A 19,710-nucleotide genomic window follows, 5' to 3' on the forward strand; every position below is an offset into this window, starting at 1 on the left:
TCAAAGCAAATTCTGTTTTTCAAACACTTTTTGCTTTTTTGCTGGCTTTTTCACGTGGGGGTAGCAATGGCAGCAGTGGTGTGGGTGACCCCATGCGTCTGTGTCCTGCCGCTATTCTACCAACAATGAGGACAGGTCATCGTATAGGTCCAGGGAGGCTCTGGGCATTCACAGCCCAGCGCGCGGCAGTCACGGGGGGTAGCCAAAGTCATTTGGGCGCGGGGAGAGGGGCATTCTCCCTAGCTGATGAAAACACCAGGCGTGGCTACTCTCGGGAACATTCTGACCCGGAGACCCTCAGCCTGCCATGACCTTTTAGCATAAGGTGCCCCTGGCCTCAGCACGGCTCTTTGCCTCCATCACCTAATCTGAACACTCCGGGGCTGTCCCAGTGAGCCTCTGCACGGCCAGCCCTGCTTCACGTGAGAAACGGAACCTCAGACACCTATTTCCAGGAAGGTGGAGGAGACATCTTCGTATCTCTTTCCCACTAACCGTAACTAGAAACCCAGACATCCTACATAAAATGTAAGACAATGTCAAAGGGTGGAGAAGAAGGCTGACCAGCCAGTGAGGTCCCCGGATTTGCTTCTGGGCTCCCATACCCCAGACGTGGGGCAAAGAACCAGAGATCTGTGAACTCCTGCAAATGCAGACAAAAAAAAGCCCCAATCAGAGACACTCTAAAGGGTCGGGAGAGGGGCAGCCGAGCAGGACAGAGAGCTTTGACAATGACAGCTCTATTCTACCCAAGCACACAGACCACACCCTTGCCAGGCTGCCATGCATGCCAATCTCTGGCCCCGTCCCAAGGCTTCAGGCCCAGGATGGAGCTCAGGCTTCACTCCCTCCGGGAGGTTGTGCACAAGCCCACTTCCCCATCCTAGTGTCAGCGGGGTCTGTGGGGACCGGGATGCGCACCCCAAGCTGGCAGTGAGGAGGCAGCCCCTTCCTGCCGCAGCAGTGTGCAGACGGGCCCTGCTGTCACAGAGCTCCGAGTGAGACTCCAAGTCTGGTAACACCCGCACGTCCTGGTCTCAATAAAAGAATCCGTCACAACAAGAACACTGCAGACTGAATGAAGAAAGACAAGCAACAGACACCAGCAGCCGGTGGCACGGACGCTGGGGATTACCTGGCGGATGCTCCCCAGGAGCCGTCCTCAGACGACTTTGGTTAGCAATGAGAATGTGACAGAGACAGTGGGGAACCAAGTCTCTGCAAAGACTGGGGACGCCAAGAAGGACCAGATGGGAAATTCTGAAACTGCAAAATGCAATAGCCCTGAGTTAAAGCTGGCAGATAGGCTCAGGGGCAGAATTAGGGTCACAGGATTGGGGACCCTGAAAACAGAACAGTAGAAATGAAGTAATGTGAAAGAGAGAGAGAAAGCAGACTGGGGAATGAACGAAGAAAGCCTCGGAGACATGTGACATAAAACAAGAGACTGTGTTGTGCCCACGAATCCCAGAAGGGGAGGAGGGAGAGGGAAGCTGAAAAAAGGGACTTGGAAAATAATGGCTGAAATGCCCCAAACATGGCCACAGACTTCAACCCAAAGATTCAAGACGTAGTACGAACTCACACAAGAAACCCAAGTACGACCACGCCAAAACACGGCATAAACTTCTCAAAATTAAAGATGAAGAAAGAGTCTCAAAAGTAGCAGGAGTCCAGGACACCTCACCTGGAGGGAAAAACCACTTGCATGACTGAGGGTTTTGCATCAGGAACAAGGGGGCAGAGTGGGGTCCGCACACTTTTCCAGAGCATGAGGAAAGAGCTGTCTCCCTAGAACCCCATGTGCCGGGTTTAACACGCTTTAGGAACGAAGGGGAAATGGAGATATCCTCAGTTACAGGGAATGAAGAGAGTCTGTCACCTAAGGAATGGCTATTGGAGGTGCTCTACAAAGAAAGGAGGTAATGTCAAAAGGGCTCTTAAACACTAGGAGGAAGCCAGGACACGGAAGGCAAAACACAGGCAAACAAACCAGATTTCCTTCTCCTCCTGGGTCTTCTAAGTTTGGTTTGATGTGATGCCAAACCTCTGACCTGCCTGATGTGGTTCTAAATGTAGGCAGAGTAAGTATTCAAGACAATTTTACTTTATTTATTTATTTATTTATTTATTTATTTATTTTCAACGTTTTAAATTTATTTTTGGGACAGAGAGAGACAGAGCATGAACGGGGGAGGGGCAGAGAGAGAGGGAGACACAGAATCGGAAACAGGCTCCAGGCTCCGAGCCATCAGCCCAGAGTCTGACGCGGGGCTCGAACTCACGGACCGCGAGATCGTGACCTGGCTGAAGTCGGACGCTTAACTGACTGCGCCACCCAGGCGCCCCAAGACAATTTTACTTTAAATGGGGAAGCTAAAGGGACGTACAGGGAGGTGCACTTTCTACACTTCACTTGAACTTGTAACATGGAGACACCAGTAGGTTATGGTAAGTTCTATATACATAATATCATACCTAGACAACCACAGAAAAGCAGAAAAAAACTACTAAAAACATGAAAATATGACCAAAAATACTATATATAAATAAAAGTGAAATTTTAAAATGTAGGCTTGGGGTACCTGGCTGGGTCAGTTAGAAGAACATGTGACTCTTGATCTCGGAGTTGTGAGTTCGAGCTCTATATTGGGTGTAGAGATTACTAAAAAACGTAAGTAAACGTTAATAAATAAATAAAATATAGGCTTAAAAATCCATATGAAGTCAGGAAAAAGAGCCAAGAAATGAAAAAGAAGACAAACAGAAAAGAAAGAATAGGAAGTTAGACTTAAGCTTTAGCATAACAATAATTACATTAAATATAAATGACCTAAATACACCAATTAGAAGACAGAGATTGGCAGAGTGGATTAAAAATCAAACAAACAAAAAAACAGGACCCAACTATATGCTTGTCTAAGAAATCCACTTCGACTATAATCTTACGGGCAGATTAAAAGTAAAAGGATGAAAAAAGATATATCATGTAAACCCAAGCAACAGCAGAAGTGGCTCTATTATTACCAGCTAAATTAGACATCACAACAAAGAAAGTTAATAGACACAGAGGGAGCATGACATAACGATAGGTCAATCCACCTAGAAGATACAGCAATCCTAATTGCACATGCACTCAACAGTGGAGCTACAAAATATATGCACCAAAAACTGAGGACCAAAAGGAGAAACAGAAACTCACAACTATAGTTGGAGACTTCAACTCTTCTCTCTCAGTAATTCATTGAAAAAGTAAATAGACAAGGATGTAGAAGGACTCAAGAACTATCGACCAACAGGATCTAATGGGCACTGACAGGACATCTCACCTATCAGTAGCAGGACACACGTTCTTTCTAAGTGCCCATGGAACTCAAGACAGACAACACCCTGGGCCATAAAAAATCCTCAACAAGTTTAGCGGAATTGAACAGAGTGCACCCTCTAACCACAAATGAGTCAAATTAGAAATCAGTAACAAAAAGACAAAAGGAATGTCTCCAAATTATTGGAAATGAAACAACATGACCCTAAATAATCCACAGAGCACAGAAGAAGTATTAAAGGGTATCAATACAATGACCTGAATGAAAAAGAAATACAACATATTGTGGGACAGCTAAATTTACAGTAGTAAACACACACATTAAAGAGAGAAAAAGTCTTAAGTCAGTAATATAAGCTCCAACCACAAGAACCTAGAAAAGGAGGGGGGAAACCCCACACAGAAAGCAGAAGGAAATAAAGATAAAAGCAGAAATCAATTGAAATCAACTGAAATTGAAAATAGCAAACAACAGAAAAGAATCAGTGCAACAAGAAGCTGGTTCTTTGAAAAGATCAATAGCACTGACAAACCTTTAATAAGACTAACAAAGAAAAAGACAGAAATTACCAATATCAGGAATAAAAGCGGCTATCAATACAGACCCTGCAGAAATAAAAAAGATACTTAGGGAATACTACGAACAACTCTATACATGTACAATGTATACTTGACAACTCATATGAAATGAACCAGTTCTAGAACAATACAAACTGCATTACTCACCTGATATGAAACAGATAATTTGCAATATCTCTACCACTATTAAGGATATTGAATTCATAAATAAAAAGTTTCTGAAAAAGAAATCTCCAAACCCGACGGTTTTTTTTGAGAATTCTAGAAAATGTTTAAGCACTTTTAAAAAACGTTTATTTTTGAGAGAGAGGGGAGAGAGAATCCCAATCAGGTTCCGAGCTGTCAGTGCAGAGCCTGATATGGGGCTCGATTCCACGAACTGGGAGATCATGACCTGAGCTGAAATCAAGAGTCAGATGCTTAACCCACTGGGCCACCCAGGTGCCCCTCTACCGAATGTTTAAAAAAGAATGAACGCCAATATATGCAATCTCTTCCAAAACAGAAAACAGAAAAGAAAAAAAAAAAAAAAAAACCACCTCATTTTATGAGGCTAGAATTACCCTGACACAAAGAGCAGACAAAGACAGCTGAAAAAGAAAGTTACAGACGAATCTCCCTCATTAATACGAATACAAGAAATGTACAGTTGCAGGAATATGTATAAAAAATTATAACCAAGAGAAGTTTGTTCTAGCAATGCATGCTGGGTTCAATATTTGAAAATCAATCAATGTAATCTACCATACTTTCAGGTTAAAGAAGAAAAATCATACGATTGTATCAACAGATACAGAAAATTTTCACTCTTCCTCATAAATAACAATAAGCAAAAATAGGAATAGAAAGGAACTTCCTCAACTTGATAAAGAGCATCTACAAAAAAATCCGTGGCTAATATTATACTTGGTGATGAAAGACTGAAGGCTTTCCCCCTAAGACCAGAAACAAGGCAAATATGTACATTCTCAGCACTCTTACTCAACACAGTGCTCTAAGTTCTAGCTAGGGCAATTAGGCACAAAAAGGAAATAAAAGACACACGGATTGGAAAGGAAGAAATAATTGTTCCTATTGTCAGGTGACATGATTATCTACACAGAAAATCCTAAATACTCTACAAAAAAAAAAAAAAAAAGTCCTAGAATAAGCGAGCTCAGAAAGGCCACAGGATATAACATAAATGCAAAAATCAATTCTATTTCTAGATATTGGTAATGATTCGTAGACACTAACATTAACAAGAAAAAAAATCTTGGGTATAAATCTAACACAACACATACAGAACTGGTAAGCTGAAAACTACAAAAAGCTGACGAAAGAAATCAAAAAAGATCTACATAAACGGAGAGGCATACAACGTTCATGGACTGGGAGGCAATGGAGTAAAGACAGAAAATCTCTTTAACCAAGCTGTAGGTTTAGCACCATCGTTACCAAAATGTCAGCAAGTCGCTCTGTAAACGCAGACAAGCCTTTTTTCAGATTTAAATGTAAAATGCAAACCTAGAAAAACCACTAGAAAAATACACAGGAGACAATCTTCAGGTTCGTAGGCTTGGCAACGAAAGCACAATCCATCAAAGGGAAAACTGACAAACCAGACCTCATCAGAATTTAAAATTTTGCCTCTCAAAAGACTCTATGAGCCAAAGAATGGGAACCACGTGAAGGTCTCTTAATGAGTAAGGAGCGGACACAACGGTGAGAGCCCACGGCAACGGGTGCCGCTCAGCAAGGAGGGACAAGCTGGAGTGACAGAGTGGCCTGGATCAAACCCAGAAAAATCACGTTGACTGAAAAATGCCAAATCCAAAATGCGACGTATTATGACTGCATTTGCATAACACCCTGAAATGATGAATCACAGAAATGGAGACCAGGGTGGTGGCTGCCAGGGGTTCCACGCGGTGGGATGGAGGGGAAGCAGTTGGGGCTGAGAAGGGCAGCAGGAAGGACCCGAGGTGACGTGTGGCCACACTGGCATGGGGGACCCCTGTGAACTCTTAGAGCTGCTGTGAATCTACAGCGATCTCACAAGTGCAATCAGGATGAGAGTCACAGCTATGGGACGATGGAGGAAAAAGAGACCCTCTGAGCGCCAGCTGGCATGGGTAAGACTGGCCACTGGTGGGGGGTGGGGGGGATGACAACAGGCAGATGGCCCCCAGCACCTCACTCTGGATTCCTCAAAGGCGCTTTGCCCAGAAGCACAGGTCACTGAGGATTCCTTACTCGATGAAGTACGTGTTTACAGTACTTCAGGTGTCCTTCACACACGGGAAGATCAAAGAGAGACCTTGTCCAAAATGCCCGGGAAGCAGAATCTGAAAGAATCCAGAGCTCCGTGGAAGGCACAGCACGGAAGGTGGTGAGAAGGAGGAGCCGACATGCACAACACCGTGTGGCGTCAGGCCCCGCCGGCCCCGGCAGGAGCCACAGGCCACCTGCACCGGACAAGCCCAGCGAAGCAGCGGCCACAAACTCCAGGAGGTGAAAATGGACAGGGACAGAGACGACACAGAAGTGGCTCCCCCTGCTGGGTGACAGCCGAATGACGGGACAATCAACAGTCAACTTTCCCCAAATGGCATGCTGGGAAAAGTTGCACATCCTGCTGAAATGAAGTCCTCGGCTCAAGAAAGGGGAGAGGCTCGTTGTTTTCCTACCTCCTACGGTTAGCATTCGGAGTCGTTCCTTGAAAACTGCAAGGTCTGAGAGGCAGAGTGAGGTGGCGTGGGTGAGCGCAGGAGGAAAAAGACAGCAAGAGTTAGTTGAGGACCCAGACACCCCAACCCTGCACCATCACCATGGTCATGGGGAGCACAGACACCGTCACACAGACAGACACCAAAAGGGAACAGGGTGGGGCTTGGGGGCTGAGAGCTGCTGGGGTAAGTGTGGAAACCGCTCAGGAAGAGCAGGAGTGAGGGGATCCTGAGGGAGGGATGTGGGCCAGCCACCGCAGTAGCGGCAAGACATTCTCCCGACCCGTCCCGTCCTGTCTGGAAGAAGCAGCTGACACAGGCCTCTCCTGGGACATCAGACCCACCCAACCCAGCTGGCTTTGGGAACAGAAAAGGAGAAGGCCTAATGTCTAGCATACCGTCCTCAGAATCCGGAACACCAGGCAACAGACCAGACCTACACCTCCAGACTCTGATGGGTCCTAGAGGACACATGCAGGTCCTCGGTACCCCCCCTTGGCTAGACGGCAGAGCTGGGGGGGAGCCCGGCTGCAGAGAACCACCCAGGGGGCCTACACATGGCTCCCGCTGCAAGCTTTTCAGTGCTTGTACCGTTCCTGGCACTTTCCAGGCCACTGGCGAAAACCCACACGTTCGTCTGGATGCACAGAGCACCTTTCTGACCCTGGTCACCCAACAGGGGGCATGAGCCCGGGGAGGTTCGTGGCAGCGGGGCACCCAGGACTGACGGTCACTGCAGCTGGTCCCTGTGCTGGGAGTGCAGAGGAAGGCCAGTGGATGCCGTCTTGGGGGCTGAGAGTGAAAACTCTGAGGCAGGGCAGGCAGGACCCTGCTCTGGGTGGTAAGCCCCCCTCCCCACCCACAGGGACAGCAGCACCCAGCAAAGACCGCAGAGCCAGTGGCTCTTAAGACAACAGATCGTCGAGTTCTGCACAGAAGTGCAGATACTCGGCTTGGGCAAGAATAAAGAATCTTCATTTTTCTCCTTCTATCCTCAGAATTAAGACACAGGACCACACCAGGCGGCCACCCCCACCCAACAGGGAAATGTAGGGGGCCACATCTGTTAACAATCTACAGGCAACACACGAAATGTCCTGAAATGTTTACATTTGTTCACTCTGTACTGGTTATGTGGACGTGTTCAGTTTCATCTGTACTTCTTTGTCTTTTTAAAATAAAACGTGAACAAAGACACCAGCTGAAGGTGAGTGGAGGGGCAGTGGCATTCTGGTTGTCATTTACAGAAAGTGCATGGGGGCCCTAGCTATCCACACGCGACACCACGCTGGACGTAGAGAGGCTGGGATTCAGCCATGGTGCCCCGGGGCATCCAGCAGGACACCTCTGCAGGGCACGGCCCCTGTGGCCCTGGCTTGACTCCAGCCTGATTCCCAGCTCTTCACTCAGGTGTCTGGTGGCTCCACACGCCACACATGGCAGTCCCTAGACGTTAAGTGAATTGTTCTCTGTTGCTCTGAAATTAGGAAAGTTGACTAAAAAATCAACTCTATTTTAGTTATTCTCCCCGGCCATCAAGGGAGCACAACTGGCCCTGGGGGATGTGGAGTGGTGGAGCAGGTGGGGAGGACCAAGAGGACCAGGAGGATGGGCAGAGAGGCCCCATTGCTGGAGCAGGTGGGGAGGACCAGGAGGAACAGGAGTATGGGCAGGGAGGCCCCATCGCTGGAGCAGGTGGGGAGGACCAGGAGGATGGGCAGGGAAGCCCCATTACTGGAGCAGGTGGGGAGGACCAGGAGGACCAGGAGGACGGGCAGGGAGGCCCTGTCCCCCACTAATGCACTCAAGCATCAATGCTGCCGTGATCTTGCACTTCTGACTTGGCTTTGTAACTGCAGACATACCTCGCGTTGTTGGACTTCACAGACAGGATCCGTCTAACAAATTTTAGAAGTTGACACATTTGTGGCAACCTTGCACCAGCAAGTCTATGGGCCCTGTTTGTCCAACCGTATTTGTGCACTCCCTGTCTCTGTGTCACATGGTGATTCTCACCGTTTCAAACTTTCCACTGTGACTGTGGTCTGGATGTGAGGAAGGCCGGACGGCACTTTTCAGCATAAAGTATTCCGAACTAAGGTGCGCACGTGGCCTTTACTCACAGTGCTCCACTGCACACTCACAGTGTGAACGCTTCTGTGCAAACGCGCAGGGAGCCAAAGCGCTCACGGGGCAGGCTTCAGTGTCACACCAATTTTCCTGTGCAGGTCTGGAGCTGAGCTCGAGGGGTCTCCAGCCACGCCCCCCCCGCCCCACCCCAGCCCTGCACTGAACTCAAATGTGAACAATGGTGGCAAACAGGAGCAGTGCCATGAGGTTCTTCCCTGCTCTTTACAGATTTTGTCTCGGGCCCCCTTTAATTGTGTTTAAATCTCACACCAAGGCAGAACCGCACACAGGCGAGGCAACGTGGCTGCGTCCACAGTCCGTAGCGAAGATGGCAATGCCCCGACGCCACAGGACTCTCTATCTAGACCTTTCCATCCGTCACACCCTGATCCATCTTTCCCACCAAGCAGAAGAGGTCTCACTAGGAAACCCAATCCTGTCTGCACCCCCCACGGTCTCCCCTGGGGTTCAAGGTGGAGCGTGTGCCGGGGCATCTCAGGTCAGCGCTCCGGACTCTCCTCCACAGACGTGGGGTTGACGGTACAACCTGACACAGATGAAGATGCGTTACTGGGGCCCACCTGGGACACCTGGCTCCCCGCAAAAGGTGGGAAAAGGTGCCCCGTTCCCAGTAATCACCTACCCAACTGTGGCCTCATTCAGAAACTGTACCAACATTAGTGTAAATTTAAAATCATAGTTAAAATAATCATGTCCTCAACAACGTTCCTGCCACACTGGCGGTGTTGTGTGCGTCACATCCGACATAACCCTGGAGCCCTGGCTGTCCAGGAGCACTGCTGGCCACAGAGCCTGCTGGGACGGGTATGAGCCTGGCTACTGGTACCTGTTTATTCAGGTGCTGGAAGGCACGAGATGGTAGGGTACAGACCCTAGGCCAGCATTTCCCCTTCTCAATACTGGCCAAGGGGCAAGAGCTTCGTGGAAACTATTTCACATAATCCACTTTCTTTAAAATAAAAAAACAACTCTGAGTGGACACGAGCCATGCCGGCACCGCACACGAGTTCAGCACGGGACACCGCGTGCTGTCTGCCTCCGGGGCCCACGCCTGCCCAGCGCTGTGCCCCCTCCCACGTGATTCTTCAGCAGAACGTGCTCTCAAACATGTGTGGAGCGAGCTTCTCCCCAGCCTCGGTTTCCCCATAAGAGAATGGACAAATTGTGCTCACCTCCACAAGGAGAGGTCAGCCTGGAGGAGGTGCGAGAGGGTCCCAGGCCCAGGGAAGCTGCCGCGTGACTGGGTGGTGCGTCCCCAAGACCTCCACGTGGAACGTGCAGGCCACCCTACTCCGGCCGTGGCTCTGGGCTCCCTCACCACTCCTGACTCCGGTGTGACCCCAGGCTGCCTGCCCCCTCAGTTGCTCTCATTGTGACCACGAGGTCTGACAGCTACTTACGTCAGAAGACTGCTAAGCACCGCACTAGCTTACACTCCCACGGAGCTCAGGAAGCTCCAGGCAGCATTCTAACGAGTTTATCTAATTCTGCAACAGCCTCACGGATGAGGAGATGGAGGTGCACAGCCGCTCCCACCAAGGGGGCTGGTGCTGAGGCCAGGCCCGTGGCCCAGAGGAGACCATGGGCACGTTAGCACCTGTGTCTGGGTCCATGAGCAGCGGTCAGGCTGGACGGGCTGTTTTCCTGAAGACCTGCACGTGCCAAACTGACATTCCTGCAGATTTATTTCCAGTGTTTGCACGTAAAGCAAGAACTCAGCACAACTATTCCGTGCTGACGCTCAACTTCACACAAGCACAAATGCCCAGGGACACTATTCTAAGATGGAATGTTAAGGGGAGGCCACAGCAGCCCAGAAAGAACTGGAAAGCATGATGCAAGCCCTGCCCCGACCCCCACCTCTGCCCCGGGCCAGTGCTGTGAACAGACACCGAAGAGTCCACAGGCTTCCCACCCTGCACAGACCAGCCAGGGGACCTGTAAGCATCCTGTGCCGGAGCCCGCAGGATGCAGCTGGGTCCTGGCCTGACCAGCCTCACATGGGGCAGAGCAGAGCTGCGCGCCCCCCTCCCTGCAGTGCTAATGAGAGCCCAAAACCAGCAGGAAAGGTCCACTTTAATACCAAGCACCCTGCCAGCACGGATGCCCCTAGATGGGATGCGGTGTCAGGTGGGAGATGGCAGCCCCCACCTCCCGCGTCTGGGAACACTAGCCTCTGAGGCCCTCACTGGTCTCTGGGAGAGAGGCCCCAGGCCCCCAGCTGGCCCCGGGCTGCTCGCCTGCCTTCCACACCTGGAGGGGACTCCCTGGGGAGGAGTGGAGGCGCCAGCCAGGGCTTCAGGACAGGCAAGCATTGGTGGAGTAGGGCCTGAGTGCTGCAGGGTGGAGAGGAAAGGGAGGAAGCCCTGCACCTCTAGCAGCGTTTCTCCAGTGGAGACAGCAGCGATTCGGTCTGAAACCTAGCCTACGGGGTGCCGGGACACTACGGTGCGGGAGACCGTTACTCAAGGAGGTGGGTTCCGTCCCCCCGATAGGGCAGCGTTAGGCAGGTAGGCAATTGTCAGTTTTAGTAGCATGCACGGTGTGTCTGTGGACGCCTGGCCATTTCGAGATCAGTCACGTTTCAGCACAGGTTAGTGGCACAGTGACCAAGAGCAGATTAACTGGAGGAAGCAGCTGCAGGGTGAACCCAGCGCCCTGTGCTGCGCGGTGGCAAAGGAAGGGTGGGGACGCGTGACAGCAAGTGCCCGAGCGCCACACACACGCCTCCCTGCACGCCGGGACACCTTCCAAAGTTTCCTCGGTGTGATCACCAGCATTTACGGATTGACAGCCAGCCCACAGAACGGACCCGCCCGCTACAGGCAGCCATGTCTCGTGCCCAGGAGCACAGCGCGTGCCCACGGCCCCAAGAAGAGTCCCTGGAGGGGTGGAGGCCGCACTGCACCGGGATCTGGACACCCAGCCGGCAGAGCTGGCCTCCGGCATGTCTTCTGACCTGCCTGCCCAGCGAGGCCATCTTTTCCTCTGTGCCACAAACCTTTTCTGCCCCAAATTTTACTCTCCAATTTTGAGACCCAGACAATTGAGCTCACACTGTCTGGCTGAAAAGCTGGGATAAACGTAACTTGTCCCAAACGCACTAAATATTGAGTGATCAGAACGAAGGAAACTTCAGAGTCTCTCCCTGGTGCCTGAAGACACCCTGGCTGCCACAGATGTGACACCGGGCGGCGGCGCGGCGCTGGCCGCCCCCAGACCCTCACCAAGTTTGTCTGTGGATGAGATAATGTCAGCGGGCACGGAGGAGTCCAGGTCGGCATCCAAAATTCCCAGGGGGTCCAGCTGCGCTACATGGTGCCCTCGTATCTACGAGCGGGCCAGCGAGGGAGGGGTCACACACAAGAGGACAGGAGAAAAAAAAGAGGGAAGGGGTAAAAAAAAGTAAAATTACATTAAAATTAGCGTTTACAGACGCATTCTCACCCACGTTTGAAGACACAGTTACCGGAGCACCATCAAAATTTACACAACTAATGCCGAGAGGATCAAGCTTTGCAATGTGGTGACCCCTGACCTGGAAGCAATAACACAGGCAGGCGTTAGCAGGACCCGGGCTGTGGGGGATGTTACACCTGGTCCAACCTGAACCTAAAACAACAAGATTAGTCGTCATCGTGAAGCACGCTTGTGCTCACGGATGAACCTGGCGGTTCAGAGATCAGTTTTGGGGAGCCCTGCTGCCCCCTGGGTAAGTGGAGCGGGACATGCTGGGTGCTCACTCCCACGTGAAGCCACACAGTTCAGCACCTCTGCACCCTGAGAGGGGATGAGCAGGTGCTGGCCCAGAGTTGGGGGGGGCAGTGGCCACTGGGGGTCTGCCTTACACCCAGCCGGGCCCGCCGAGAGGCACAGGGCCTTCCCATCTGATCCCAACTGCCCGAGGAGCAAGAGAAGGAAGAAAATCCCTCCCAGTTTTAAGTCTTGACTGTTTCGCCCACGATTGTGTGCTAGCTCTTTGTGAAGGGGTGGCTGCTGGGGGGACATGGGACCAGGTGACATTACTAAGGCTGCAGGAGGCAGGCGACAGTCAGAAGCCACCCAATATGCCTCTTTCAACTGAACAATGCTGGAGAGCATTGCTGGCCACTGGCTCGGAGTTTCTCCGTCTGCTCGCCAGGACCCACTACCCTCCCCCGCACCACCTGCCCCAGCCGTGTCGTCTCTTGGAGACAGAACACGGATGAGGAGACTGCAGCAAGCCCAGGTGCCAAGGACTCCCAGAGGGACACCCTGGGTGCTTAGGGACCTCGGGAGGGACACCCCGGGTGTCTAGGGGCCCCCGGAGGGACACCCCAGGCCTGACTTCTCCTCCTATCCTTCTCGGGGCTACCCTCAGGACAGGTGCTCAGGTTTGAATTCTGGGCTCTTCCCCGTCAGGTGGAGAAATGTCAGGGGAGCCCCACTTGCCCTGACACTCCCTTCAGTGGTGCTGATCACCAACTGGAACATTCCTGGACACTGCTCCACCCTCACGTGTCTGCGGGCTCAGTTTCTGTCTCTGCGGGTTCATTTTCTCTTGTCGTATCCGGGCACTGGCGACTGAGAAGGGGCACACCCCTCCTGGTCACTGCTCCCTCCCGGTGTAGCCACCTAGCGGACCCCACCCCACCCCCCAGCCATGACCTTCTTTCCCTGCCCACAAGCTCTTCTTGCCAACTTATGGGAAGAAATGAGGAGCTGTTCACATCTGCAAACAGGGTCAGACTGTCCTGGCTCCTTCCATCTTGGCACATCTCAGGTGTGCTCCCCAGGCCCCCGGGCAGGGAGGGTGTGTCTCAGGGTTGGTGGGGTGCTAGTCATAGGACAGTTCACGCGGAGCGCCCGGTGTCACAGATGTGCCACTGCCCGGCCGGCACCCTACCTGGTAGGCTCTGATGAGCGACTGCACTGCCAGGTGGTCCTCCACCAACTTGTCCACGTTGGGCTGGGCTTCCACCAGGGGCTGCACTCTGGCCACGGTGGACAGCGAGCCTGGGCTCAGGGGGAGCGGGCTCTGGTAGGCGGTGCCTGGGGGCGCTCCAGCATTGGTGTTTCGGAAAAAAATGTCCCATGACTAAAGACAAACAAAGAACTCACGTTATCCCGATCACTTAGACACAGGACTCATCTTTAGCCCAAAGGAGCTCTGTTTTTGGCAGGCAGGTCCCATCCTGGGGGGGCTGATGTGCTCCTCCGCTGGACGGCCTGATCCCAGGCCTGAAGTATGGGGCCTTGCTCCCAGCATCCCCGCAGGACACCCCTCCTCACCCCCACCCCAAGATGCAGAGGACTTGAGGCTGCCCTGCCATCAAAACCCCAAAGGCCCAACGTCGCCCAGCAATGCCACACCCCAGTGACATGCCGAGTGTCTCTGTGGCAGGCTGCCCGGGGCGGGCAGGTGAACACGGGCCTTCCCACCCCATCTGCCCCCGGTCCGGTTATCGCGAAGACCAGAGCTCCTGGCCCTGGCCTGCAGCTCTACAGCTGCCCCCACGAGACCACTTGAGGGGGAAGGGGCATCCTAAGTGCGTCTCCAAACCCCAGAGACTGGGCACGGCCTTGGGGGCCCAGGCTGGCTTTGCTCATGCTCGTGTCCCCAGGTGCAAAATGGAACCAGGGCCTGTAAGGAGCCAGGAGCTTGTACCGGGCAGCCTGCCGGGCTCCCTCACCGGACCCTAGACAAACAGTCTCGTTGGTAATTCAGAAGGGCGACTCTGGAGCTAAGGGCCCAGGGAGCGAGCTCAGAGAGGAGACCTGGTGTGTTGGCCCTGACATCCTGGTGAGCCTCCTGACTTGCTGGGCTCGATTTATCTGTGAGAGGAAGACACAAGTACTTCTCACAGGTCTGCTGTAAAGATCAACTCACGCGGGGAAAGACGCTCACACATGACCTGCAGGCAGTTTCCTCCAGGCACATGTGAGCCACCTCATCTACTTCTTCCTCCTACATTTGCTTATCCCGTGTTTGGATGATCCAATTTCTGATCTGCATAGATACCACGAACTAGAATAATTTATCATCTCATGCGAAGGTATGAGGCTTAAAGTAAATATTTTAGAGGTCAGGGAGATGAAAACTCAGTAAAATTCCTGTAGAGAAAAGAACACTATTGAAAAGTGGCAAATTCAGAAACACGAGAACACTGTCTTTCCTGTCGGCCACACATACTCCAGTTTCCAAGATTCTTCTGTCAGTAAGCTCTGATTTAGACTCGTGGAAAGTCTGGACAGGAGGAATGTCGCTGGACTTTTGTGCTTGTCCGCCCAGGAAGAGCTACCAGGACCATTTCTGGAGTGGCTTGGCCGGGGCTCGGTGGGCAGCGAGTGGGTCTGTTGGGGCGCGGGCTGACACTGGTCCTCGCCGTCTTCTGGCTTTCTCAGAAGGGCTCTTCAGTGCTGTTCAGGGCACAGACCTACTGAGTCCATGGCCCCTCAGTGGCCGCTCACAAGCTCATCACCGGTGTTACCGGCTCACTGTGCTGGCCCAGAGCACTGCCTCCTGCAGGACAGTCTGGCTTCTCCCTACAGCCACTTTTGAGGGAGCTTTGCAGAATGTTTAAACCATTCTACAATAAGAACATATTCCTTTTGTATTCAGAAAAATTGGTTTTTAGGGGCACCTGGGTGGCTCAGTAGGTTAAGTGTCTGACTCTTGACTTCGGCTCAGGTAATGATCTCAGGGTTCGTGGGTTCAAGCCCCGCATCGGGCTCTGTGCTGACAGTGTGGAGCCTGCTTGGGGTTTTCTCACTCTCTCTCTCAAAATAAACACACTTAAAATAAAAAAATTAATTAAAAAAAAATCAAACCAGAAACAAGATGACTGTCCAACACGGAGTTGTATACTTTATGTGATTTAGAACTCAGTAACAATTCTAAAATGCTTTAACTGTTTTTACCTTTCTGGTTAAGCTGGAGTGTGCCAGCTGACGGTGGCAGGGAAGTGTGGCTCTCTGGGGGCACCTGCCTTAATACCGACACAAAAGCACCTTGTGGCATGAAACCTGAGGCCGGACGCCCTGTGCAATCCAGGACTCAGAGGCCCAGGGCCACCCCCCTCCCCTTTCCAACATCGTCCCACTACTATGCTGGCCCTTCTGACACGTGTCCACTAGAGAAGGCAGCTGCCTTAGTCTCTGGAGGGAAAGAGAGGCCACCTCAGTGTGGACTCCTCGGGGAGGATGAGGCTGCCCTCCCCACCCTCTCATCCCCACTGCTTGGCACCCACTTGATTCCTTACAAGGACACCCCCCCAACTTCTGACCTTGTGGAGCTTTGCCACCAGGTCTCAGGGAGCCCCTGCATTTGGGGAGTGGCTGTGGCCCAGGGCTCTCCCTGACCTGAAAGAAGCCCCCTGCCTGAGACGGCAGCAGCAGCCAGGCAAGAACCACCGGCACGCGGCCCTGAGCAGCGGGGACCCAGGTTGGCAGGCAACCCCAAGTACACGGCCCTGCTCACCCGTCCCCCTCCCCCCCCCCCAAGCAGATGACGAAATGAAAGGCCTCTCCAGCAGACACCGAGGGCGCAGCTGGGAGACAAAGGCTGTGGGGGCCCGTCCAGCCCGGGCCCTGAGAAAGGGGGCGATCGCCATCATCGGACCTCCTCTCTCTGACCTTCTTTTGTGCTCAGAATACAACTCCAGGTGACTTTCAACTGGCCGAGGACAAACGTACGGCCACGAACCCTGCTCGCACTGGAGGCGGTCAGACGAAACTGGTTGGTGGCAGTCCTACAGAAAGCAGGGAGCCAGCACCCGCTCCCCTGGTGCTCACCCCCAACACCCGGCCAGGCTGGGCACCTGCCCTCACGTGACCCGCCCAAGGACAGCAGCCCGGGAGGCCGTGCACACCTGCAAACCCGCTGCCGCGCTGCCACTCATGTTGGTCAGACCTCAGAAAAGTCTGCCTGAAAGTGGAGGGCGCGTCTTGTCCCTCTAGTGCTTTCTGTTCCCTGAGGAGCCTCTTTCTCTCTCTCTCTTTCACCTCTGCCCGCCCATTCCAGACTGGGGCCCTTTGCCACCACCTGGAGAGGGAGCTTCCTATCTGACAACCACAGCCCTCACACGCACACACCTGGATGGCAGGTTTTGCAGACCTGTGCGCGGACAGGTGACCACGAGGCTGCAGCACTGGTCAGGGGCGCCCCTCCCCTCCTTGAGGAGGAAGCTTCCAGAAAAGGATGCCTGTGCCTGCCCACAGGCTCCTTGAGCCTGAAGGTATGAGGCTGATGTGCCATCAAGGCAGGTGGCCCCAAGCTCTTGTCAAGAAAAACCCTGTCCATGTTGGCCACCTCAGTGAAGTTCTCTTTTTCTCTGAGCCAGACTCATCCCTAACGATCGCGTGCTCTTGTGTGGATGCCCCAGTCCACGGCGCAGGGACTTGTGCCTCTAGCAGTTACTCGGGTGACCCAGCAAGGAGTGAGGAGAAAGCACAGGTCTCTGAACACCTCGAGAAACAAGCTGAGCCGAACTGGCTTCTGTCTGGGGTCTGGAGAGTGGCCTCCGGTGGCCAGTAATGGATACCCAGTCCTCTGCCCACCGCTGGAGGAAGTGGTGGCCTGAGGGGGATACGAAAAGGCGCCAGCTTCTCCTCCTGCCAGGACCAGAGGGTTCCCATGACCTTCTCCCTGCACGTGAACACTCTTCCCAAAGGCACACGGGACGCACACACAAGGTGAGCACTTTACTCCAAAGTCTGGTCCCATGGTCACACCAAGGCAGCCTCATGCAGTGTCCCGGAAGCCTGGGGCCAGGGGGATGACTGTGGGAAGCCCTCCCTTCTCTCGGGAGCAGCAGGCACAGGTGCGGAGGTGAGAAGAGACGGTGCTTGGGGGACGGCTGGTATGAGGAGCCCAAGGAGAGGACCCGAGGGACCTGCCGGAGACAAGACCAGAGAAAGGGCTGGAGCCAGCAGGGGCTGCGTGGGAAGGGGGCATAGCCATCAGTGGAGCTGTGGGGCTGAGACCACCACCAAAACACGGTACATTCTGAATGTAAACGAGTGGAATATTCTGGTCAAAATGAACCCACAATTCTTAAATTTTAGGTAATTGAAGCTCTGTCCCAAAAGCCATGGCACCCGCATTCCCCCAATTTCCCATAGACCTGCCAGGCACTCCCTGCAGTCCCAACGTTCTGAGAGCCAAGCAGAGGAAGCCCGTGCAAGGCTGTAAACAGGTCACTGTTCCTCTGCAATGTCCCCGGGCTTTGCACACAGTAGGTGCTCAACTGAGATAAATCAGGTTCAGACTCCTTCACAGGCTGAGTCTGGCAAGTGTGCTGTTAGCTGTGGTGCCAGGTGGGGGGTTAGGTGAGGTGCCAAGTGGGGGGGGGTTGGATGGGGGGTCAGGCGTGGTGCCAGGTGAGTGCCAGGTGGGGGTCAGGTGGAGTGCCAGGTGGGAGGTTAGATGGGGGTCAGGTGAGGTGCCAGGTGGGGGGTCAGCTGTAGACACCTGTAGCCTCCAGAGTCCAGAGGCCCCACCTCAGCTCAGAGAAGGTGCTGGCACTGGTCAGCATAGGACTGCTCACCAGCAACATGGGTGTGAGCAGGTCAGTGAGGCAAGTGGACTCTGCCCTAAATTATTCAGTCAGCAGATCACAAGCGCCTCTGGGCCTAGTTCCCGGCTGTGGAGTTCATGCCAGAGGCCATTCAAGGAGCTTTGGTCTCGGAAGGGTGGCACACGTGCTACCTGGTGCCCTTCTGCTGTTGGGAAGGAAGGCCCCCATAGCGTGTGACCGAAGGGCCCTGTGGCGACAAGCCTGTCTCAGGGAAGCGGCTTGAGCAGTGTGGGTGCCCGACACCTCGCCTGCAAGTGTGAGGAGCATGTCTGGCACTTGCACACCTGCTCATGCTTTGAAAAGCAGCAGGATACTTGGATTTGTTGCAGAAGCTGTTGATCAACACTGACCACGGGCGCGACTGATGCTGATTCTGGCCACCAAATCGTACGCCTCTGGGTTCTAGGGTGACCAGACCGTTTCCTCTTTTCCAAAGTCCCCTTCAGACGCTGCTCCACCGGGGGGCGCCATGCGCCTACATGCCACACCCTGGTCTGGCACATGTTGTCACCTGACGCCACCACCACCCTCTGCTGGCATCCTGCCAAGGACCCTGCTGTAAAGCCAGCTTGGGGAGTGTGGGTGAGGCAGCCTTTGGCCACCTCGGAACGGACCGAACCCTAGGCTCAAAGGCCACCACGAGGCTGATGATCTAGTGACCCACAGTCATTGGGGTTGGACCCAGCACGTTCACAGACAACTGCGTTACTAAGTTCCAATGTTAACAATGTTTAGCTGCTACAAACATGAAACTTGGGGCATTAAGTGACCAGTGGCCATCCTGAAACAAGGGTTTGGCTGCTTCAGGCTAATCCCTACAGACATGCAGCAGCAGCTCCCCAAGCTAAGGGTGGCACTGGGGCCAGCAGGTGCTGCTCCCAGGCTCCTGTCCTCCCCAGCCCCCTGCACACGGGCTCTGTGGGCTCAGGAAGTGTGCTGGTGGCCCTGTGTTATTTCCTAAGCATCCAGGGGACTGTGCACGGCAGCCCAGCCATGGAGTGGGTGTACATGCAAAGGCTGCCCTGGACGGTTCCCACACCCACCTTGAAGTGCTCTATCTGTGCCAAACACTGGGTCCCGGCCTTCCTCGAATACACTGTGTATGCCTGCCCTCCGGTGGGGCTCTGACCCCTCCATCCAGGGACACTGTGTCTGGAAGGCAAGGACTGACCACGCACTGGGGTCGGGAACTGCCTTGCCACCGTGGAACACTTCATACTAGAAGCCGCTAAAACTGGGGGTTCTGCTTGGGACTTCCTCGGTTACAGAGACTGAAAGAATTTATGTGCAGTCAGAGCACAGCACAGGGGAGGGAACATCTCTGGGCAGGCTCTGCCACCATCTATCTCTCCAGAGGGCGCACAAGCAAAATGCCAGCAACCACCCAAGA

General features: G+C 53.2%; 1 protein-coding gene across 5 annotated transcripts in view; it reads right to left on the bottom strand.

Annotated features, from left to right (window-relative positions):
* Positions 1–19,710, bottom strand: part of OGDH (oxoglutarate dehydrogenase) — a 65,676-nt gene that overhangs the window by 25,431 nt on the left and 20,535 nt on the right. For 2 of the 5 annotated variants that reach the window (XM_058725662.1, XM_058725666.1), the window contains exons 3-5: positions 13,649–13,840; positions 11,991–12,093; positions 6,574–6,618 (exon numbers count right to left, since the gene is read on the bottom strand). In XM_058725662.1, the coding sequence (XP_058581645.1) occupies positions 6,574–6,618; positions 11,991–12,093; positions 13,649–13,840 (340 nt within the window). Of the gene's footprint in view, positions 1–6,573; positions 6,619–11,990; positions 12,094–12,210; positions 12,302–13,648; positions 13,841–19,710 lie in introns of all 5 variants that reach the window. The other 3 variants (XM_058725663.1, XM_058725664.1, XM_058725665.1) reach the window with 3 other exon arrangements.

This window comes from Neofelis nebulosa, chromosome 4 (genome assembly GCF_028018385.1).
Source record: "Neofelis nebulosa isolate mNeoNeb1 chromosome 4, mNeoNeb1.pri, whole genome shotgun sequence".
NCBI classification, from domain to species: domain Eukaryota; kingdom Metazoa; phylum Chordata; class Mammalia; order Carnivora; family Felidae; genus Neofelis; species Neofelis nebulosa.